The sequence below is a fragment of the Acinonyx jubatus genome, chromosome C1 (genome assembly GCF_027475565.1).
Source record: "Acinonyx jubatus isolate Ajub_Pintada_27869175 chromosome C1, VMU_Ajub_asm_v1.0, whole genome shotgun sequence".
NCBI classification, from domain to species: Eukaryota; Metazoa; Chordata; class Mammalia; order Carnivora; family Felidae; genus Acinonyx; species Acinonyx jubatus.
In genome coordinates this window covers 85,294-107,234 of record NC_069381.1, presented here as the reverse complement: position 1 = coordinate 107,234, position 21,941 = coordinate 85,294, and the positions used below count along the sequence as shown (strand labels likewise).

Below are 21,941 nucleotides of genomic sequence, written 5' to 3'. Positions count from 1 at the left end.
GCCTGGGCTGGTGGGAGGTGGGGGCGGCGCTGCTGGCAGGGGGGAGGGTTCACAGCAGGTGAGGACACTTTAAGAGGAAAAGTCAGCCCGGGCCAAGAGTGCAGTGTGGCCTTCAGCTTGGGAAAGAGGAGGCCCGTGCAGAACTGATTGCAGGTTCGCATTCTCTGGCCAGCATCTGACCTGCCCAGGAAGGTGTCCCTCACGTAGCTGGAGGCCCCTCAAATGCCATCTATTTGTGGCCTGGACCTTGACGGCTGGCAGGAGACATGTGACCACAGGGATGGGGTATTTTTGGCAGTGGGGGTGGGGCCTGTGTGGTGAGCCCAGCACCATGCCGCTCTGGGACAGGCAGCTCGGACGCCCAGCTCCACTGCCCTGGCTGGCCACAGGGTCCCAGGTATGACACTGTTAGTCCCTTGTTCCCACCCCAAGAAGTCCGAAAGTCAGACAGCCCCAGAGGGACTTCCCCAAGGGCCAGAGAGGAGGGGACATTTCAGTGGGTCAGGAAGCCACAATGCTCTGGTCTCAAGGAATCTTCATCTCAGCACCGGCCGGCCTGACCAGAGTGACCTCCCACCTCCCAGGGTGTGGCCAAAGGTCGAAGGTCACCTCCCGTAGGAGGCTGAGACACTAGGGGCTCTCAGGCAGTTGGGGTCGCCTTTGTTCACAGAGATGAGGCAGACAAGGGGGCTCTGCTAGCTGGGTAGGCCTGGGTCAGGGGCGCAGACCTTGAGGATGGCTCTGGTAACCCACTGGGAGTTAGGAGGCTCATTTCTGCTCTGTGACCTCCTGCCTAGGCAAGGGGCAGAGCCAGGTGCTCCCTGGTGACCTCTGAGTGGGCTCTGGCCAGCACTAGAGTGACCTTGAACTCAGGGGAAGCCCGGAAACCTGTCCCAGCCAAGGATGGTGGAAGGTCATCCCCAAAGGCTGGTCGCTTGCTGGACGCTGCCACCCCTCCTCCGTGGCCAGCTGCCACCGTGAGCCTGTGGGGACAGGCCAGAGTTGACCATCCCCCACGTGAACTGACTCCCAGTGAGTGACCCTTGAAATGGGTTTTGCTGTATGAAGTTTACTTTGGTACCTACCGTTCTGCAGGAAAGTTGGAGAAGGTGAGGCTGACCTAGCTGCACAGAAAATGCTCAAAGATGTGACGTAAACCACTTCTGGGGACAAAAATTCAAACACAAGGAACCCTATTTTCTTAGTGTGCCTCACTATTCGATTTGCAGAATGTAACATATGTCATTACACGGTCATTATTAGGGGTCAGTTTGGAAGCAGGCAAAGCGGAAGCCGCGCGTTCTCTAACTCGGAGGAAAGGTCGGGTTTGACAGCAGCTCAGCTTCCCTCCGGATTCCCTTTTCTGCTCTCTTGCAGGACATAGATGGAGTGCCGGCCCCCGAGCCAAGGAGGTGGGGGGCACCCCGGGGACTGGGCAGGGTGGTGGCAGCGTATGCTGGCCTGTGTCCGGGGCCTGGGTCCGTGAAGATCCCACCTAGCCTCAGGCTGTGCTGCTCAAGCGCCTCTGCTGACCTGAAATGGAAAACTTCCAGTACAGCATCCAGCTGAGTGACCAGGACTGGGCCGAGTTTGCAGCCACGACTGAAGAGTGTGGCCTCCCGCAGGCCAGCCTGGCCTCTGCGGATGAGCTCTTGTCCAGTGACATTGACCAAGGGGACAGCAGTGGCCACAATCCCCCTGGGCCTCCACCCCTCCTCGAGGGGCAGCCGGCTGCTGGGGGGAGGGGCTGGCCTGGTTTCAAGAAGGAGGACAAGGCCGCTGCCCGGCCACTGGTCAGCAGGTCTTGGCGTGAGCCTGTCTTGGCCCTGGGGGCTGATCAGCAGATGCCCGGCACGTCCGCACAGTCAGAAGCTTTGCCGTCCCTCGCATCTGACGCCGCCCCTCTAGGTCACAGCTCGTCGCTCCCAGGGCCAGCGTCTTCCAGAGACGAGATGCAGAGACTTCTGCAGGGGCCAGCCCCCCAGGACCCTGATCCTAGTACCCCTGGTGAGTCTCCTCAGAGCCCCGAGTCTCCCGGCTGCACCACTGCTCCCCAGAGGCCCCCCGGCACTCCTGGAGCCGCGCCACGCAGCCCTGGCCGAAAGAAGAGGCACGCGGCCGGAGCCAAGGGGGGCCGGTGCTCGAATACTCCGGGCTCTGCTCCCACCCACCTGGGCTCCCTGCTGCCTGCTGAGGCCAGGCCCAAGGAGGACCTTGGTCTGGCTGGGTCCGGGGGGAAGGGTCTCTCGGCTGGAACAGCAGAGCAGACACCAGGAACCAGGCAGAATGGACTGAGTCCAGAGTCTGCAGGAGCGCCTGCGCAGATGACCAAGCAAGGAACAGATTTGGGTCTGTCTACACCAGTCCCTACGATTGAGCAAGGTACAGACCCACTCAGAATGACCCCCAGAGCCGAGCCACACACCACGTCCACACCTGCCCAGGAGACTCACCCAGATATCTCCGAAGCTAAGTCAGATGTGGCTCCGTCTACACTCGCCTCCAAGCTTCAACCTGACATGGCTCTGTCTACATCTGCCCCCAAGTCTAGACTGGACATGGACCTACCTGTGGTGGGCCCAGTGGTTAAGCCAGAGGAGGACTCATCTACACTTGCTCTGCCTCACCTTGTTTCCAAGACCCGATCCGATGCAGGTGTGTCTACACCTGCTCCCCTTCCCCGGGCTGGGCCTGACTTGGTGGAGGTGGAGGCTGCCCCGATGGCCAGGCTGTGTTTGAGCTCTGTTGTGTCTCCAGGAGGACACCAAGAGAAACCCAGAGGGGAGCCTTCAGCAGGTGCCCCTGGACATCACTCGGGGGAGCCCCCCCCACCAGGCTCTGTTCAAGCACCCAAGAAGAAGAGAGTGCGATTTTCCATGGCCGTGCCCAGCCCCAAGGAGCCAGGTTTGGGAGAAACCTCAGGCCCACCCTCACCAGCCACAGCCCGGCCCGTGCCTCCCAGGACAGCAGCTGGGGGCCGAGACAGGCCTGGTGGCTGGGATGCCGTGGCAGTCGGGCCCCGGTCCCCCCAGCCTCGGATCCTCAAACACTTGCCTTCCCCTCCCCCCTCTGCCTCTGTGGGGTCTAGGCCCAGGAGCAGCTTTGCAGTGACCCTCCCAGAGGCCTACGAGTTCTTTTTTTGTGACACTATTGAGGAGGAGGATAAAGATGCCGTGGAGGCGGCAGAAGCTGACCAGGCGCTGGCCGGAGTACAGTGGCCGGACACGTGCGAGTTCTTCTTCCAGGACCGCCGAGCCCAGAGGTCAGGGCACTGGGGGGTCCACTCCGTGGCCCACCCCCCACAAGCTGAGCCTGTGCCAGCCTGTCCGCCTGGAGACCCCGTGCCCATCTCCATCCCCGAGGCCTATGAACACTTCCTTGGGGAGGACGTGTCGGGGGGCGTGCTAGAGCTGGCTGCCCTTCTCCAGCTGCAGGCCACAGAGCCCCCCGGGTCGGTCCCCTGGGGAGTGGGGTCTGGAACCTCACCAGAGCCTAGCCCAGTCACAGCAGAGCAGCTCAGCCTGGCAGTCAGGCAAGCAGGTGAGTGTCGTGTGGGCCCCGGGGCTGTCCAGGTCCCGGGAACGTACTGTCCAGAGAGTTCAGCCAAGCAGGTGAGTGTCGCGTGGGCCCCGGGGCTGTCCAGGTCCCGAGAACGTACTGTCCAGAGAGCTCAGCCAGGAGGGCTGCTGGGGAGGGGCAGGCTAGGACCCCGGGTCATGAGCCCTTAGGGGGGCCTTAGGGATGATCCGGGAAGGATGGACCAGCTCCTGGCCATCCCAGGACACAGTCCAGGTGGGGTGGATGAGGCCAGACACCACGGCCACTCAGGAACTTGTCTCTGCACTGACCGTCATTCTGTATCTGGGCCCAGATGACAGCAGTGCCCTGCCCCCGGCCTCTAGCACAGTAGACACCGGGACAGCTCACGCTCAGGCCTTGCTGCCTGCTGGGTCGGGCACTCAATAGACTTTCTCTCACATTTCCCTGCAAGATATTTTACAAACAAGGAAATGGTACCCCAGCGGCAAATCCTGCTGAGGTCAGCTTGACTCAACTGTGCCACACACTACCCTGTGTCTTGGGACGGGGTACTACACAGAAGAAGTGACTCAGACAGTGTGTCTGGGACAGACGAGCCTGGGTGGAGCCGGAGCACAGAGCATGCTTCTTTTCCCTAGGAGAGCCCCGGGAGCCTCTCACCTCGTTTACCTTCAGCCAGAACGACATGTGCCTGGTGTTCGTAGCCTTTGCCACCTGGGCTGTGAGAACATCGGATCTGCACACCCCAGACGCCTGGAAAACAGGTTTGGGGGCCCTGGGGGAGGAGTGGGCTGGTGCCCAGGATGACAGCTGGTGTCCAGTCTCAGCTGCCGGGCCAGCAGGGATGAGGGGTGTGTGGAGAGGCACAGATTTCTCCCCGACCCACCCCTAGTTCCGCTGGCCTCCTCCTGCCCTTTGAGGGCCAGGCCGTGTGGATAGAAGACAGTGGCCAGACCGGAAGGCAGCCGGCACTCAGGAGGCTCTCTCGTGCTTCTCTTGCAGTCTTGTTGGCCAATATTGGTACCATCTCCGCCATCCACTACTTCCGCCGGCACGTGGGGCAGGGGCGCCGCAGCCGCAGCCCCAGCCCCAGCTGGTAGGATCCAGGCTTGGTCCAGGAAGACACAGGACAAAGAAGTGGCCCCAGGGGCTCAGGACGAGGTGCCGCCTCAGGTCTTGCCCTTTGATCCCTGTGTCCTATGGCATCTAGGAAGGAGCCAGTGTCCTCGGTCCTGGCTCCCTTGGATTCCACCCAAAGGTCTAGCCAGTGGCCGAGGCCAAGGCTGTGCTCCACACCTGGAAAGAGGGAGATTCTGGAAGGCTGGGTGGGTAGGGCTGAGCAAGGAGCTGGTTAGTAAGGTGGCCAGATTAGCAAATAAAAACATAGGGTGTCCGGTGAAACTTGCATTTCAGACATGCAGTATCGGAGATTGTACTAAATTACGCGTGGCTTATCTGAAATCAAATTTAACGGGGTGCCTTAGGTTTCGTTTGGTGAGCCGGGGTGAGAAGCAGGACAAAGTGTTGGAAACTAGAAGGTGTCAGTGCAGCAGCAAGGCTGCAGCTGGAAATCCGGGCAGGGGGCAAGGGCGAGGAGACTGGGTGGCCTTCAGGTGGAGGGGGGTGTCCCAGAGACTATCTGCCCTCTTTACAAGTGGACTGGGGTAGTGAAAACCTCTGAGGCCTCTTTGACCCCTGAACCCCAGGGGCGTGTGGCCAAGGCCTTCTGGGCTCCTGAGACCGTGAGCAGGAACCCACAGGGGCCTATGGGAGGGTGGCCCTAGCAGGGTGAGGGTCTGTAGGGCAGAGGCTGGAGCCCCTCCTGTGGGGAACCCTGGACGAGGTACAGGGGCAGAATATGGTGGTGTCAGGTAAAGGGACTGAACATTTGGGGTTGTCCCGGGGCTTTGAGGAGCCAGAGATGGGGCAGGAACGCGGGTGGGAGGCTGGTGGTGGCAAAGCAACGGAGGCTACCAAGCTGGGTGCCGGGTCGGCGTGTGCACAGGGTCCCCAGGACAGGGGACTTCTGGCTGCTGAGTGGAAAACGCGGGGACACGCAGCACAAATAAAAAATCTTTATCTTTCTTGTTTAGTCTCTTGTCAGTTTCTCCCAGCCGGCCGCAGTCCACTCACATTTGCCCGGAACACCCTCCTGCCTCTGCTTGTGATGTCTCAGACTTCGCTGACCTCCTACCCTTGTGCTTTCTGACCTCACGTGCTCTGACCCTCACTACTCTTTCTCAGCCCTCTGGCCTTCACACCTACGCTGTTCTCCCACCCCCAGGTAAAGCCTGCACCAAGTGGCCTCCCCGTGTCTTCCTTGGAGGAATGGTTCAAGTTTGGTCCCTCCATGCATCCTGCTCTGATCTGTGTCTGACCTGAGCAGTGTCACCAGGCCATCTTCGGTATGAGGCCCTCTGCCTGGCCCCTCCAGAGCCCAGGGAAACTCAGAGTTCTGGAGACCCCTGCACCCTGCTGGGGTCAGACCCTGACTCAGCCTTCGATGGCGTTCAGGTATTGGATGCTGGTCAGCCTGTGGCCCTACAAAGAAAGACCCAGCTCTGCTGCAGACCCCCACTCCCGGGTTAATGCTGGCGCGTAGTCCCAAGAACCAGCCGGCCCAGGGGCCATCAGATCCACTGGATGAGCCCCCCACCAGCCTCAGGTGCTCCGCGGGGCCAGCGCTTGTGGGAAGGAGATGAAGCTTTGTCCCAGATGTTGTCATAGCTCCTGAGGGGATGGCCACCTGGTGGGGGGGACAGAGATGCATGTGCCTTCAGGAAGCAACACCCAGAGCTCCCCTCAGAAAGAGGCAAGGGCCTTCACTCACCTGAGGGAGGCAGCAGGGGGTCGGGTGAGACTTCTCTCGCAGGGGAGACCTGGGGACCCCAACCACAAGTCTGAGATCTGAGCCCTGGGGGAGGACGCTTGGAGACCAGCCCACGAATCTGCCAGATCCCACCCCTACCTTTTCCTTCCGCATCTACCCTTCCTTACAGCCTCCCCCCAGCCTGCTGCTGCTTCCGGTCCTTGACCTGCCATATCTTCCCTGTTTCCATCTGTCCTGCTCCCCCAGGGTCCCCGAGGCCACACACTGTTTCCACCTCCTAGCAGAACCCTTTGCCCAGCAGGGGTGGGTGCTGCTACTCACATGCTGAGGGGAGTCTGGGGGTGGTGGACCCTGGCCCTGGACAGAGCCTCGGTGCCGCTGAGAGGCTCGCAGCTGCAGGGCTCCCTTCTTGGAGAGCAAGTGGGGACCGGAGAGCCCAGAGCTGGGGTCAGAGACAGGCACAGACACAGGGACCGAGGGGTATGCGCTCGAGGACTCAGGTCCAAGTGAGCTCTGCATCGCGCTGAGGAACTGCAAGAAAGGGGTGGTGACCTGAGGCTCTGGACCAGAACCTCGGTAGAGCTGAGGGATCCCTGTCCCCGAAATGCCTTGGCCTCTCATCATGGCTGAGTGGACCTCAGGCCGTGGACACATCCGACCCTTTCCGTCCCCCACAGGGAACTGACCTCATCCAGGCCCTGGACATCTGTGATCTTGTGGTAGGAGGTAGCAGGTGGTGTGTAGGGATCAGCATAGAGCGGGGACCGTGGGGCCTCCGGAGGCTGGTCTCGGGCCTCGGGGTTGCCCTCCGGGCTGTGCTTGCTCAGCTGCAGGCAAGAGGCAAGAGGGACGGGTTTCCTGAAGAGGAGGTGGCCTGAGTCCTCCCTTCTCTGAGCAAAAAGGCCTCTAGGTGGCTCCAGGGCCACCTGGGCCTGAGAAATGGAGGCCAGGGAGATGAAGGGTGGGATGGAGACCTGGGTCAGCGTGCTGGGCTCACCTTGGTCAGGTCCAAAAACAACGAGGTGGCCAGGCCGGGCCCCTCAGCCCGGGCCTTGTTCCTGGGTGACCGACTGCTGCTGCTCCGTCTCGGCTCTGCCCTCTGCCTGCTGGTGCCGGTGCCACCAGGGTTGGCCTGGTCCTGTGGGGACCAAAGACCTTCCAGAAGGTTCCCTAGGGCCCTGACCCACTCAACCCCATGAGGCTGCACAAAGTTCCCTTCAGTCTGAGTCTCCTCCCCTGGGGAACTAGGGTCCTGCTTGAAACGGGGTGCCATGGGGGTCCAGGTTCCCCAACACAAACTGTCCTCGTGACTCCCTGCCCCCTTCTTCTGCCTATCCCTCCCCACTCCCAGATGCTCACAGGCACAGGCTGGGCGGGGCAGCCTGTGGTGGACGGCACTGAGGATTCAGGGAGAGAGTGGCTGGTGTGCGTGGACGGGGGTGCTGGGCACCCTGAGCCCCAGCTGGTTCGTCCATCTGAGGAGAGTGAGCCTCGGCCACCACCCAGGACCTGGACACCAGGGGGCAGGCAGAGGGGAGGTGAGACAGACAGCAGGACCCCTCTCCCTCCCCACCCACCCTTCTGCCCAGAACCTGAGAGGTGGGTGCAGCGTCTGTCCTTGCTGGCCCCTCACCTGTGTGGACACCCGCAGCCCTGGGAAGCTCTCAGGGCCAGGCGGTGGGGGAGCTCCGTCCCCGTGGGAGACCGTCTGCAGGCAGAGCAGCCAGTGGCTGTAGTCCTCGTAGCTGGCACACAGCACGCGAATGGTGTTGATGAGACGGCCTAGCACACAGATGCTGTGAGGGGGCCTGGCAACAGAAGCCCTCTGCAAGGCCCCACTGAAGAGCTGGGGCACCCGGGAGGCCCGTGCCCTCCCTCCCAGCCCAGGCCTCCACCCACCTTCGATGAGGAAAGAGCGGATCCGCTTCTCCTTCTCCTCCAGGTTGATGTGGATGGCGCTGAGTGGGAGCTCCCCCTGTGGGGGCAGTGACCAAAGACGGAGCCTCAGTCTGGGGTGGGTGCAACCCTGTGCCTCTGCCTGGGCCCATAATTCTGTCTCACCCTCCAGAGCCGGGCTGGGCCCTCAGAGCACAGGCAGAGGGCAAGGCAGGCTGCGGCTGACATCCCTGAGGGAGGTCAGTGCTCCCCGTCTCTCCTGAGGGATACCTTTACCCCTGGACTCTGGGTAGGCCTCCATCAGCCAATGGCAGGCACAGATGGATGCTTCTGGGGACTGGTCCCCTGGGTCACCTATTAAGACTGGGGGTAGGGTGGGAGGGATCATGCAGGAGACCCCTGTACGTTCCTCAGTGACTGAGGGTAGAAGGGTACTGTGATACACATGACAGACACACTCCAGCTCGAGAGGACCCTCACACACACACACGCACACACACACACACACACACACACACACTGGAAAATGTCCGCTCGGAGGTATAGGCCCCTCTCAGAGATACTGGGGGCCAACACAAGAGTGCCTCCCAGGAGGGGTTCTGCCCCCATGCACCCTGCCTCGGTGACGGTCCTGCTGGTGGTGGAGGATGCTCTGGCATAATAAGGGGTCCTACGCAGGGGTCCCTCCTTAGCCACATCACAGCTGAGACCAGACTGACCAGGGCAGCGGGCCAGGTGGGTGGGGCCAGCACACTCTGTCCCAACAGGCCCCGAAATACAGGTTCCTCCGGAGCCACTGCCCTCTCCCACCCCCACACACAGGGTGTCTCCCTGGGGCAGGTCCACAGTGGGGAGGGACCCACCTTAAAGCAAAGCCCATCTGCTTCCTCAGAGAAAATGGCCAGTGATGTTGGGTACAGGACCAAAAGCCGGTCCCACTGTTCCTGCAAGGGAGTCAAAGGCAGAGGGGGGGCTCGACCAGTAGTGTGTGCGAGGGCCTGGACCCCATTCCTCACCCCTCCCCCATCTTTTGTCCCCTCCTCCATTCCCCCTCCCATCCGTCCTGTGCCCCCATGTCTTCATCCCTGTGGCCCCCTCTCCTGTCACCCCTGGGTCCCCCCGCCTCCCACGCACCTGTGAAGGCAGATGCTGAAGCTTGACCCTCGAGGCACAGATGGCACTACCCACCATCTGACGCCCCGATGCTGTCCGCAGCCGGGTCAGTCTGCGCTGCAGAGTCCAGGGCAGCTCGTCCTCAGGGAGGCCCTAGTGGAGGGGGGTCAGGGGCAGGCAGAGGGTGTGGGCGCAGGGGGGATGGGAAAGGGGGGTGGGGGTTCCTGGCACTCACCTGCGGGGGCGATGAGTGGCAGTGCTGCAGCCCTCCCACGAGGGCCATCTGCTTTTCCAGGTGGTACAGCCAGCGGCCCAGCTCAGCCTGGCTGGAGCAGAGCACGAGAAGGGGAGCAGGCAGCGGGCCTGGGGGTGGAGGAGTGGAGTGGGCTGGGCCAGCAGCCCACAGGAAAGGCCCTGCCCAAGGGATCCATGGGCACCCCAAGGCCTGGAACAGGAGGAGCCTGTGACACCATCTGGGACCATCAGCCACTAACAGGGCCACATTCACAGCCCTGGAGGTCCCCTACCCGCTACCTTGCACCCCTGCCCAGCAAATGCTCATGGGCACACTGGAGGAAAATCCAGGATCCCCCAGTGCACTCAGGGTCCCTCCATTGTTCTGAAGCTCAGCCAGACCGAGGTCCCTGAGCAGCCCCAGCTAGAGGTCCCTCCTGGGGGCCAGGTCCACTCATGCCCCCCACACACCTGTGATCTGGAAGGCATGCTCTCTGGATCCCTCGAGCGGGCAGACACTCAGCTCCATCAGTGGTAACAGCCCCTGCCAGAGCACGTGGGGGAGAGGAGGGCTGGGGGACCCCTAGGGGACGTGGATACCCACCTCCCAGGAGGCTGCTCTCTTCCTCTACCCCTAGCCTCCGCCCTTTGCCTGTTTCCCCACACCTGGAAGGTGAGTCCTTTGGAACCATGGGCCTGGAAGTACAGGTAAGAGGGGAACAGCTCCAGGAAGCAGTCGCTGATGTCCTGGGGGAGAGCAGGGCTGCCGGTGTGACGGGCTGGGGGTCAGGCCCCAGGCTGGTACCCGAGCACCCCTGCCCCCTCCCCGCTCGGCCCGGCCTGGCCCCACCTGGCTGTGCTGGAATCGCAGCTGGACCTTGGCATAGTGTATGACCTTGCCCAGATTCCTCACAGGCACCCTCCGCCGCCCCTTCTTGAACACACTCAGGAACGGCTGCTCTAGATTTTCTCGCTGGCTCTCCAAATCTGGGATGTCCTGTGGGGAGCAGAGCTCAGGGGAGGGGGCCTGACCTGGGACCAGCTGCCCCGCCCATACACACCCCTACAGTTACACAATACAAAGGTTAGGAACACACACACACACACCATCGCTCATAGGTACAGAACCGTATACACACTCACAGCTTCTTAACGTGGAAATAGTGGGAAGATACACACACGAGCGAACACTGCCTGCCAGTCATAAAATTACATGGCCCAGTGGTAGAGACAGCGAAGTCTGAACTCAGCGGAGATCCAACCCTCATTTTAGACATTTCCTCAGCTGTGTACCCTTGTGTCAGTTACTCAGCCTCCAAAGACTTGTCGGTCAGAGGGGTTTGGGGGCATCTGACGGAGACGGTGCTCGAAACACTCCCATGCTTGTAGTGTTGGCTGTAAATATTTAATACCTGGTTCTACAAAGTGGGGAGGCGATTTCGATGTAAATACTCCCACCATGGCCCATTTCAAACTACCAGCATGTCAGTGACTGGGGAGCTGGAAAAAGATGCATCAGATCAGCCCTTGAGAGTCTGTGCCGACAGCTTTGGCACACCACCGCGGGCCCCTTAACTTCACCCACAGAGAAGCCCAAGGTCCTGGAAATGGCTCAAAGGGTCCTCTATGATCTGCCCCCTCCTCTAGTCCTGTTCTCTCATATCAGGCACAGGCTGCCTCAGGGCCTTTGTACTTGCTGTCCCTCTGCCTGGACTACTCAGGCCAACTCTCTTCTCACCCATCAGGACTTGGCTCAGATATCACCTTCTCTAGGAGATCCCTTCTGGGTAACTTTGTAACCTTCCCTGATCCCTCTGCACACCTTTCCTCCTTTACTTTTCTCCTTAACGCCACCACATCTGACTTATCATATCTTTTACTTGTTATCTGGCTCTGTCACAGGGATGGGAATATCAAGAGAATGGGGTCTTTGTCTATTTTGCCCACTGCTGTATCCCCAGGGCCTAGGCCAGGCCTGGGATGTGCTGGAGGTTCAGTGCCTGTCTGTTGAGGGGAGGGGTTGTCAGTGCCCACACACACTTAGCTGATTCTGGCACACAGGGGATCCTCTGTAGTCGGGGGGGTTAATCATCAGATTGGGAGTCGGATAGGGATGGGTGTTGACCTGACACCCTGGCTGGAAGGGCTGAGGGCTCAGGGGCGAGTTGGGGCCATGCTTCATTTGGGTGCTAGCAGGGGCCGTCTCAAAGGCTGCTGAGTCCCGGCCAAGCTAAGCCACCCCTTGGGCAAGCCCAGGAATGTGAACAGGCTCACGGCTTCCTGGCCTCCCTGACTCTGGGTGGGGCCTCCTGTACCCACACCCAGTGTGGGGAACAGCTCAGGGTTGGGACCCATGAAAATTAGGCCATGGAGCAGGAAGGGCCACACAGCTGTCCCTGTGTCCCGGGCCCAGCCTTAGGGCCCAGGGAGGAGTTAGCTCATAGCTGTGGCAAGGTTGGTTCATTTGTAGGTTCAACCTGCCTGGTCCCCTTTCCTGCTATGTCCTGGCAAAAGAGGACCACCAGGGCCACCACACCTCACGTGACTCCACCAGGGTCACATGATGTGTCCCAGGCTGGGACAGAGAGAGTCGAGGTCTGAGATGCCACCACATGGAGGGACTCCAGCCCAGCCCAGCCAGACCCTGGACAGAGTGCCCTGCCCACTTCTCTGAGGCAGCATGGTTTCTCAAGCCAGCACTTTGCCTGCGGAGAGCCCCGGGACCACAGAGGGCAAGAGAGGGGACGGGGTGGGCTTCCCAGCCTGAGAGGAACATGTTGGAAAGGTGAGCTCTGGAAGCCCACACCAGCTGCTAGGCCTCAAAGGGGCAGTGCGAGGACAGAGGGATGCAGGGCGTGGGCCCTGGCCCAGAGTCACAAATGTTACTGCTTCTATGTCTCCCAAGAAATTGGAGGCTCATTTCCCTCACGTGCCGGGGTCTCTGCACATAGCAGAGCCTCACCCCTACCCAATGCTATCCAAGCTGGGGAAGAGGGCTTGGGGTCTCTCCCCACTCAGCTAACCCTTAGCCTCAAGGAGGTGGGCAGGGTGAGAGGGGGTGGAATTCAGTTCAGAGGCGGGCCTAGCACACGGGAGCCACATCCCTGTTGTGTGGCCTTGGGGGGGGGGGGCGGGGCACAGTGGGCTGCTGTGGAATGATGCAGTAGTGGTTGCCAAGATACCCCCTGGGAGAAACAGGTCCAGAGTAGGTGAGAGGCTGGCTCACTGTTCACCTAAAGCCTCTTCCTCTCAGAGTAATGACAGAGGGTGGGGGTTCACAGCCACACCACCACCGTGACACCCGCGCCCACACGGCGACATAGATACATGCGCTTGGTCCATCTCGAATATGCCTGGACATGCTGTCCCGCGCCCAAGTCCTGGGGGTGGGCATACACCACAGGTACGGTTCTGAGTGGACAGCCTGACCTTGGGGCCCCCTCCCGCGTAGCAGAGAGACTCCTGGAGGCCCCGCCTGTGGCCCGCCCCTGCCCGGTGCTCCCTCGCCCCACTGACTCAGTGTCTCTCAGTTTCGCTCTCCACTCAGACTTTCGGCCGCATAAGCTCCCTAGGGTGGGGCAGCGTCTGCTTCCTCACCTCACTCGGGATCTGACTCCCCCCAGGCTGAGGGGGTAAGACCCTGGGCTGAGCGAAGATAGGACAGGCACACACAGCCACACGGAGACCACCGCCACCGCACCCCTGTGAGCTGGGACACGCCCACCCGCCTGCTCACCGTCCCAGGGACGTAGTAGAAGATCTTGTCAGCAGTGGTGTCCCCGTCAGGACCGGCCTCGGTGCCAAACAGGCCAGCCAGCTTCCTTGCGCCATCCTCTCTGGGGACAAGTGAAGTGGGGCTCACAGCCTGGCCTGGCCCCAGAGGCAGACTGAGGGACACCCTGTGACCTAGTGGCCGAGGCTGAGCTCCCCCGCCCCCCCCCCCCCGCCCTCACCTATTTCCCTTCAGCGAGGGCTTTCTGGAGAAGGAGGCCCGGAGCCTCCTAGGGGCCTGAGGGACGCAGTGGCTGTTCCCCATGGGCGGCGGTAGTGGCGTGCCCCAGTGGAACAGGTCGACTGGTCTGTGTCCCTCGGTACTGAGCCTCACGTCCCGCCTCCCAGGCGGGGCTCTGGGAAGTCTTGCCCTATACCTAAGGGCCGGACGAGGGTGGAGCCTTTCTGGGAGGGACCCACCCTTCCCTGGGCCCAAGCCTTTCAGCTCTCTGACCTGGTCCTCCACACACACAGGCTAGGCTGGAGTTGGGGTGGGGGTAGGGGTGTGGGAAGAGTCTTCTCCTGGGGTCCAGCCAAGAGCACCCATCTTGGCCTCCAGTCTGCACAGCAGTCGCCTCAAAGGCCTGGTTTATGAGTATGTGGCCTGCCAACACTCGGGTTGGGGTTGCCTGGGGCTGGAGCTCCGTGAGCCCAAGGATCCCCCTCTCTCCCCTGCCTGATACAACCCCTCCCCACTGAGAGCACACATCCTGTTTCCACCCAAATGCCATTGAGTCACCACTGACTAAGGGGGTGTGTGCTTACTCCCAGCTGCTGAAACAGGAGTGTGCAACTTTAGGGAAGGGGAAGCCAGGACCCTCCCCCAACCTCTCCGTCCCTGGCCAATGCCCAGAAAGAAGGCCACAAACCTTCTGGGTGTCCCCAGGACCATCACGGTGAGGCAGGGGTAATGCTGTGTACACCCACCCCCCTCTCCAGAGCCTGGGATGATGAGATGGGACCATGAAGGCCTCTCCGGACCGTGCTGACAGCAAACCACACTCCTGGCCGGGTGCTTGTCCACAACATCGCCTCCCTGTCCCACCTGGATGTGACGATGCTGCCTCAAAGCCCCCAGCTGCCAGCGCAGAGCCTCACCCAGCCGCACGCCTGTCCCCGCGCCCTCCCGGTCATTCCAGGCAGGACCCCAAAGGGTGGAGATGTACACTCAGCCTCAAGCCCCCAGAGCCCAAGAAACATGTTTATTGTTCAAGTTGGCTCATATTGCTGTGTGGGGTCTGTGGCACGCTTGTGCTCAGCTCAGTGCAGGATCCAGAAAAGACACCATGCCCACGAGAAGGAAGCCTGCTGCTTCATGACTTCCTTGGGAGTGTGCCTGGCTGGGCATGGTAGGGGTGGTGTGCAAAGCCCAGGCTGGAAGGGTCTGCACCTGCGCAGAAAGCCCCCACCCCACTAACCCTGGCCTGCTGCTCTGCATCTGCCCCTCAGTTCATCTAGGTCTGCAGAGTCTGAGTTCACCCCTGACCCATCTCTCCCTGGTGCCCCCAGTGGGGCCGCAGGACTCAGGGGAAGGCAGCTTGGTCCCAGAGACACAGGACACTTCAAGGGGAAACTGTAAACTGGTGGGTGCTGCGCTGCTCATCGATCAATAAACAATGAATAAACCAACCATTAAGTAAATAAACGGTACACACACAAACACTGAGGAACGAACACAGAAATGGACAGCCTCGACGCAGAGAGACAGGGACACACAGGGCAGGACTTTCCCGGTGGGGGTCGAGCACCCCGCCCCCGACACACGAGGCGCTGGGGCCACCCCTTGGGGCTTAAGGCATGTGGGAGGCCGCGGGGCTGGGTCTCTGTGCAATCCGCGCGGCGGCTCAGAGGCTGGTGGACGACACGGACAGCGTGGGTGAAGAGGGCGGCGGGAAGTTGAGCAGCTCGAGCACCGCCGCGCCCACGCTGCTGCGCCGCGTGAACATGCAGGACGCGGCCACCCACTTGTTGGTCCTCGGGTTATACTTCTCGATGGAGTTGAGGCTGGAGCTGCCATCGTTGCCCCCCACCGCGTACAGCCAGCCGTCCATGGCCACTAGGTCGTGGGTGCTCCTAGAGGCGTGGGGATGGGGTCGGGGTGGTGAGCCTTGGGGGTGGGGCCAGGGAGGAGCTTCTGGGGGTGGGACCAGGAGAAGAGCTTCTGGGGGCGGAGCCAGGGAGGAGCTTCTGGGGGCGGGGCCAGGGGTGGAGCTTCTGGGGGCGGGACGCGGTGGAGAAGCTTCTGGGGGCGGGACCAGGGAGGTGCTTCTGGGGTGGGACCAGGGGCGGAACTTCTGGGGGCAGGGCCAGGGGAGGAGCCTCTGGGGGCGGGGACCTGGAGCTGGCGGGGGCGGGGGGCCGCGGTTACAGATGGGAGGGGTTGGCACACCCCACAGGGGTGAGGCCCTAAGACCTATCTGCCAGGCGCTGGTAGGTGGTGGTGACGACCCCCGGGCTGTGGAGGAGGGGCGAGCGCACCTTCGGATGTTCATGGGTGCTACACTCTCCCAGGCACCCGCCTTAGGGCTGTATCTCTCCACAGAGTTGAGGCAGCTGGTGCCATCATTGCCGCCGGCCACGTAGAGAGCCCCCTCCAGCACGGCCACCCCTGCTGAGCTTCGTCGGCTCAACATGGAAGCCACGGGGGTCCACGCGTTTACCTGTGGTTGAGGAAAGTGGCTGGGGGCAGACCCACCACAAGCCTCCCTTCTCCACAGCGCAGACCCCTACTCCGGGGCAGGGTATCTGTGCGAAAGGGATGGGATGCAGAGGGTTGACCCTCTGGGTGACATGGGTGACCAGAGTGATGACCTCAAATAGCTCTTAGAAAGGGAAATCAATGTGAGGGTTCGTACCTGGGGCTCATACTTCTCCACAGTTGCCAGGTGCGATGAGCTGTCGTAACCACCCACCGCGTACAAGTTCCCATCTGCAGAGAGTCAACATACCCACGGCGCGCTTGCTACATGTGGGGTCCTCAGGGTGGGGGCAGGTAGGGGTGGGGGTGTGGGCACTACACAAAGCAGGCTCTGTCACCCACCAAGCATGGCCACACGCACGTATCGCCTCCGGGTGCTCATGGCAGCGATGGACGTCCATGTTCCCGTCAGAGGGTCATAGCGCTCAGCACTGTGGACACCAGGTCTGCTACTGACCTTGAGCAGTGGCAGAAAGGCTGCCCTGGTTCCAGGACCTGCCCTCCCCTACGGAATGACTACAGTCCCATGCTGGGCAGTCACAGAGACTGACCCCAGAATCCCACTGCAGCAAGAAACAGGCCTTCTGGGTGGGCATGAGCCACTGGCTGGCTGCCTGAAAGACCCTGGGCAAGTGTCCACATGGGCCCAGCCCCTGGGGCTGCTGGGAAGAACTTGAGAGGAAAAGAAAGGGCAGCTGGGCTGGTGCAGATGGAGAAGCCCAGGGCACCGGGTGACTCGAGTCAGGTGGGATCCCTCTTTGCTCCCCTCAGGCATGACTTCTGCAATCCTGATGCAGCCACACCTACAGCCAAACCAACCCCAAGAGGCCACCCGGCCCTGACCCCGGCCACTACCTGTTGAGGCAGGAGGCCCCATCGTAGCCACCAGCTGCATACAGGAGCCCATGCAGGGCGGCCACACCCAGGCAGCTGCGCCTTGTGCCCATGGACACCTCAGGCTGCCAGGTGTTGGTCACGGGGTCGTACGACTCTACGGTGGCCAGGTCTGAAGTCCCATCGTAACTAGGGGAGGGGTCCGTTGCCGGTCAGGATTGGCCCAGCGGGTATATGCTGAGCCCCTGACCCCAGACCAGCCTCCGCACTTACCCACCCACGGCATACAGCCGGTTCCCAACTGCTGCCACGCCCACCCGGGCCCGGCGCGTGGACATGGAGGCCACCACGTGCCAGCGGTCAGTGCGTGTGTCGTATGCTTCACAGTCCCCGTGGATGGCGAACAGGCTCCCTCCACCTAGGGATGGGGAGGTGACAGGGCAGGACAAGGGGCCCCAGGGAGGCAATGGGCTGGGGGTCTCTAGCATAGGTCAAGGTCAAGAGTATGGGGGCTCGAAGGGTGGGTGGGGGTGGGGATTGGTGAGCGGGTCACACCACTCGGGGTCCTCCGCAGGCTAACAAGAGGAGCCGGTGTGGGGTGGGTGCAGGATGTGACCAATATAACGTGGGGTAGGCTGGCGCTGGCTTACAGATAGAGGGCATAGGTCAGGGATGGGAGAGGAGAAGGAGGTGATGTGGGGGGCCTGGAAACCAGGGGACACGATAGGTGAACATACCCACAGCAAAGAGCACAGGGCCAGCGCCCTCACAGCGCCGGGGCCGCGTACGGCTGGTGCCCAGAACGCCCCTCTGCTCAGGCAGCAGGTGGAACTTGAGGGCCTCAATGAGCAGGTCCTTGCAGTCAGGGTGGTGCCTCACCAGGCTCTCGGCATCCACATGGCCCAGCAGGAAGTCCCGGCTCAGCAGGGGCAGGCGCACACACTTCATCAGCTGGGGGGTGCAGGGGTGCCATGGTCAGGGGGCAGGCCCCAGTGAAGAGACTCACTCTCAGACACCCTGGACCCTTCCTGAAACACGTGCCTGCATCACTCCTGTGAAGGGTCTCTGGACACGGCAGAGCCCAGGTGCACCCAGGCCCTCAGCCACTGTGCAGCCCCTCCCGGGTACACTGGGCCCCCCCAGGCGCTGGCCTCACCCTTGGGACATGCTGTCTCCGAGAGTCCACGTCATGCTTGACCCAGCTCAGGACGGCACGGTAGACGTCCTCCTCCGAAGGCACGTTCAGGCTGTCGCTGGAGACCAGTTCCAGCACCTGGAGGTGGGGACCCTCAGACCTGAGATCTGGGGAGGGTCTTGGGGGCCCATGGAGCCCTGAAGGTGCCTGGGAGGGAAAGTCTGATAGGGAGCCCAGAGTTCCTATGAGAAGGGGCCAAGCAAGGTCAGGAGCCACAGATTTGGTTCCTGGGGACCTAGGCCCAGAGCAGTCCTGGGGACGTGGAACCAGGGACTAGAGGTTGTAGGCAGGGATGCGGTCAGGGCAGGATGGGATCAGAAGTCAAAGGTTGAACGCTTAGGTGGGTCAGAAAATGGGGATGAGGTTGTGGGGCTTGGTCAGGGGATGGGTCGTGAGCCTGGAGCGTGGGTCAGAGGTTGGGAATAAGGGTTGGGGGCGGGGGGAGGGGGGCAAAGGGCCAGGTCTTAAGGGCCAAGATGAAGGGAGCCAGGGGTCTAAGGACGGGGTCTGGGGTCCAGGGTCTAGGGACTGGGTCAGGGTCGAGGCGGTATGCCAGCTGGCACGTTACCTGCTTTAGTGGCAACAGCATGAACTCCTCAGTCTTGGCCACATCCACGAAGTGCTGCAGCACGTACCTGTGTGCTGCCTTGAGCAGGTCACCGCAGGAATGTGTGTCAGCAAAGCCCCGGATGCCCAGGCAGTTGGAGGGGTCGAGCTGACTCAGCAGGAACTTGCAGCAGGCGTCACGGACGCCATTCAGCTGCAGGAGGCTGGCAGCTGGGAGCAGAGTCTGTGGGGTGAGATGAGAGAGAGCCAGGGGAAGAGGGACGGAGAAACGGGACGTGAGGCACTGAGGGACAGGGAGAGGCACGAGAAGACACCGGGAGCTGAGGCACGAGGCCCAGGAGAGGTGCCATGGGTTGTGAGATGAGGCACCCTCACCTGTACGTTGCCCTCGCCCACGACGATCTCGGCAGTGTATGCAAACTGCACCAGCTGGTCCAAGGCCTGAGGGTCAATGTCGTGCAGCGTCACGTGCGTCTGGCGGCTCTCACTCATCTCATCTGTGGGGACAGCGGGTCAGGCCGGTCCCTGCCCTGTGAGATCTGCGGAGCCCCCCAAGTGCCCAGACTGGATGTGGTGGTACTTGCTTGTGAACATGGCGTGGAAGTAGGGGCTGCAGGAGGCTAGCACCACCTTGTGTGCTCGGATCTCCTTGGCTGCCACGTGCAGGACGATGTCACACAGGAGGCCACGCTGCCGCATGCGGCTCATGGCCACGAAGGCGTCGTGATAGTGCCGTTTGGAGTTGTGGGACACAGTGTGGCCCTCACGGCTCAGCAGCTGCATTGCACCCTCCATGGGGGCCGTGGGCCGGGCCTGCCGAGGACGCGCACGCTCTGCCTCTGGGCTGCAGGTGGGTAGTGCCAGGTCAGGGTGCACTCTGCAGGGAGTTGTCCACCCACCCCTGAAACCTCGGGCAGGGCCAGGACGCCCAGGAGGTCACCCCTCCGTCCAGCAGCCCGTACCTGGCTTCCATCAAGGACCACCCTCCTCAACTTTTCCTCACATACGGGGAGCCTCCCTGGAGTCCAGCAAAACTGCCCCGTCCCTGTTTCTAGCGTGAGGTTCAGTCACGCACCTGATGTCGACTGTCGGGCCTATACGGCTTCCTCTGCTGGGACCCTCCTGGCACCACACTCCCCCCTGCCCAGGTGTACCCATAAGAACCAGGACCCCCTCTGCCTGTGACTCTCCCAAGAACCAGGCTTCCTCTGCCCTCCTTGGGACCAGGTTCTCTTCTGTCTGTGACCGGCCACCGTTCCTGTTTCCCATGAGTCCAGTGTCCTCCGCATGAGCTGGGCGCACAGGACGTGCATGAAGCGAAACTGGCTAATGCTGTATGACAGCTCTGAAGAAGACCCCTATGCCCACCATCAGGCCTGACCTCACTTGACCCTCCGGAGCGGCTCCACCCGCCCCTCTTCTCCCCCCCCCCCCCCTCCAACACGCATCCTGCAGACAAGCCGCCTGAGTCTAAAGAGCGCAGCCGGAATTCAAGGGCGGCGGGAGAGGACAGAGCCTCCGGGAAGCAGCCACCTCTGGACGTCCTGTCCCAGGTCTCCGTGTGCGCGATAAACGGAGGAGGAGTTGTACCCTCCACCGGCCGGCCGAGTCTGCGGGGCGCAGAGGCCGCCTCCTCCGGGCAGCCTGCCAGGGTCGGCGCGCGCCCCTCCTTGTCTGCTTCCCGGACCCACTCAGCCCCAGGTCTGGCTTACGGTCCCCAGACCCTCGGCCCACTCACGCCGGCGGCTGCGGCGGCGGTGGCGGCGGCGGCGCCTCCGGCCCGGGCCCCGGACTGCCGTGCTCCGGGCTTTGTGTCCTGCCAGCCGGGCGCTCGCTGCGCGGCTGCATGGTCTCGGCCGCCGGACCCGCCGCGATCCGCGGAGAACGCACAGATGAACGGACGCACTGACTGCTGGAGGGCTGCTAGGCGGTGGCGGCCGGCTCAGCTTCCCTCCGTCCCGCCGCCTGCCCGCAGCCGCTGTTTCTCGGCGCCGCCCGCTCCGCCTCCCGCGCAGCCCGCGTCTTTGGGGACTGAAAGAGGCACTCTAATCCTCCGAAATGTCTGGGCGCTCTGCCTGCCTCCTCCTCCAGGAAGCCCCCTGGGCCCCGCCTGCCGCCTGCCTAGGAGAAGCCTCACCGACCATCACCCATCCCCGCCAATTCATTCAAGAAGCCCCGCCCCTGTAAGCACCCTGGACCCGAAGCTTGGAAGGCCCTGCTGCCCCTGGGGCCTGAGGCAGCCCAGGACCACATCCTCCCTGACCCTTTGTGACCCCACGCAGACCACTTTGCCTGTCTGGCCTTTGCTGAGTTCGCTCCATGAACCCCTACAAGTACCAGGCCTTGAACTGGGTGGGGCGGGGTAGGGTGTGGTAGGACAGGGGTGCATGGCCGGGGGGACCTGGCAGGAGCCACGACTGCTCCCAAGAGGGCTGTGGGATCTGGCTGTCCAGGCCCACAGAGCCTTGCCTTTAGGTAGATGGGTGGAGGGAAAGAGGGCACAAGCTGGCCTTCCACCGCCTTTCTTCTCCAGGCAAGGCAAACTTCCAGCCTCTGGGCCTTTGTACTTGCCGTACCCAGGACAGGGCAGAGGAAAAGTGGCCATTCATGCCCAGCCCTGTATGTGGACTAGGGCTAGTGTATTCACAGGCAAGTTCCCGGCAGAAGACTCGCTGGACTGAAGTACAGGCACAGTACTTTAAGGAAGATTTGGCCAAACGGACTTCAGTAAGGGCTCTGGGATCTGTCCATTGCCCACCCCCCCCCCCCCCCCACCCCGTGATGTGGCCTGTCCAGTGAAATTGTAATGACTCTCATCATTCTCATCCTCGTTTGATCCGGATGAGACTTGCCTGTCCCTCAGTGTTCTTTTTTTTTGGTTTTGGTTGTTTTTTTTTTTGGCGTACTGCCCATCCAAGGCATTGCCTTTTCAACTAGACCGTTTTTCCTACTAGGTTGTTGGCGTTTTATTATTGATTTGTAAAAGCTTGTTGCATAGAAGTCCTCTCTGTCAAGTGTTTCCATCTGGATGCATTTTGTCCACTGTCAGTGCGTTGACATCTCACAGGCACGTGCCATGGAGCTCTAGGGAGGCTGCGGGCAGGGCTGGGAGAGGTTGCCCCAGGTCCCGGCCTCTCTTCCCTCAGACAGGTACCGCTATTACTGTCTCTTAGAACCAGGAAGGACACAGATTTGTGAGCAGCAGGTCAGGATTCTACCATATGCAGTTCTGCCCGATTTTCGAGAGCTACAGCCCCTCACTC

At 61.7% G+C, this 21,941-nt stretch overlaps 3 protein-coding genes across 7 annotated transcripts; 1 reads left to right on the top strand and 2 right to left on the bottom strand.

Moving 5' to 3' along the window:
* Window positions 1-120: 120 nt before the first annotated feature.
* On the top strand, window positions 121-5,632 carry PERM1 (PPARGC1 and ESRR induced regulator, muscle 1). Of its 2 annotated transcripts, XM_015087239.3 has the most exons (4): window positions 125-397; window positions 1,378-3,540; window positions 4,179-4,304; window positions 4,543-5,632. In XM_015087239.3, the coding sequence occupies exons 2-4, from the start codon at window positions 1,539-1,541 to the stop codon at window positions 4,638-4,640; spliced, it is 2,226 nt and encodes a 741-aa protein (XP_014942725.2). In that variant the 5' UTR covers window positions 125-397; window positions 1,378-1,538; the 3' UTR covers window positions 4,641-5,632. The 2 variants fall into 2 exon arrangements, with proteins under 2 accessions (XP_053061002.1, XP_014942725.2); XM_053205027.1 differs by lacking the exon at window positions 4,543-5,632 and having other exon boundaries at window positions 121-397; window positions 4,179-4,536.
* Window positions 2,302-13,845, bottom strand: PLEKHN1 (pleckstrin homology domain containing N1). Of its 3 annotated transcripts, XM_053205037.1 has the most exons (16): window positions 13,567-13,845; window positions 13,350-13,449; window positions 10,464-10,610; window positions 10,280-10,360; window positions 10,085-10,157; window positions 9,615-9,742; window positions 9,401-9,532; window positions 9,130-9,210; window positions 8,270-8,345; window positions 8,004-8,152; window positions 7,730-7,879; window positions 7,368-7,508; window positions 7,057-7,197; window positions 6,692-6,901; window positions 6,371-6,419; window positions 2,302-6,286 (listed from the first exon to the last, which is right to left on the bottom strand). In XM_053205037.1, the coding sequence occupies exons 1-16, from the start codon at window positions 13,647-13,649 to the stop codon at window positions 6,171-6,173; spliced, it is 1,857 nt and encodes a 618-aa protein (XP_053061012.1). In that variant the 5' UTR covers window positions 13,650-13,845; the 3' UTR covers window positions 2,302-6,170. The 3 variants fall into 3 exon arrangements, with proteins under 3 accessions (XP_053061012.1, XP_053061021.1, XP_053061022.1); XM_053205046.1 differs by lacking the exon at window positions 13,567-13,845 and having other exon boundaries at window positions 10,280-10,376; XM_053205047.1 differs by lacking the exons at window positions 13,350-13,449; window positions 13,567-13,845 and having other exon boundaries at window positions 10,280-10,376; window positions 10,464-13,342.
* A 720-nt stretch (window positions 13,846-14,565) lies between these two features.
* KLHL17 (kelch like family member 17) lies at window positions 14,566-20,663 on the bottom strand. Of its 2 annotated transcripts, none has more exons than XM_027055312.2 (12): window positions 20,417-20,663; window positions 19,263-19,522; window positions 19,054-19,175; window positions 18,680-18,901; window positions 18,073-18,189; window positions 17,654-17,867; window positions 17,190-17,334; window positions 16,938-17,105; window positions 16,425-16,513; window positions 16,240-16,313; window positions 15,863-16,044; window positions 14,566-15,457 (listed from the first exon to the last, which is right to left on the bottom strand). In XM_027055312.2, the coding sequence occupies exons 1-12, from the start codon at window positions 20,524-20,526 to the stop codon at window positions 15,229-15,231; spliced, it is 1,932 nt and encodes a 643-aa protein (XP_026911113.1). In that variant the 5' UTR covers window positions 20,527-20,663; the 3' UTR covers window positions 14,566-15,228. The 2 variants fall into 2 exon arrangements, with proteins under 2 accessions (XP_026911113.1, XP_053061031.1); XM_053205056.1 differs by lacking the exon at window positions 20,417-20,663 and adding an exon at window positions 20,212-20,403.
* Window positions 20,664-21,941: the final 1,278 nt, after the last annotated feature.

Coding starts and splice junctions, on each gene's coding strand:
- PERM1 (XM_053205027.1), top strand. CDS start 1,539: ATGGAAAACTTCCAGTACAGCATCCAGCTGAGTGACCAGGACTGGGCC. Junction 3,541..4,178: donor CCTGGCAGTCAGGCAAGCAG/GTGAGTGTCGTG, acceptor TCTTTTCCCTAG/GAGAGCCCCGGGAGCCTCTC.
- PLEKHN1 (XM_053205037.1), bottom strand. CDS start 13,649: ATGGGGAACAGCCACTGCGTCCCTCAGGCCCCTAGGAGGCTCCGGGCC. Junction 9,211..9,400: donor TTCAGCATCTGCCTTCACAG/GTGCGTGGGAGG, acceptor ACTCCCTTGCAG/GAACAGTGGGACCGGCTTTT. Junction 8,153..8,269: donor CCGCTCTTTCCTCATCGAAG/GTGGGTGGAGGC, acceptor TCTGTGTGCTAG/GCCGTCTCATCAACACCATT.
- KLHL17 (XM_027055312.2), bottom strand. CDS start 20,526: ATGCAGCCGCGCAGCGAGCGCCCGGCTGGCAGGACACAAAGCCCGGAG. Junction 18,902..19,053: donor TGGGCGAGGGCAACGTACAG/GTGAGGGTGCCT, acceptor CTCACCCCACAG/ACTCTGCTCCCAGCTGCCAG. Junction 17,106..17,189: donor CGGCTGTATGCCGTGGGTGG/GTAAGTGCGGAG, acceptor CCCCTCCCCTAG/TTACGATGGGACTTCAGACC.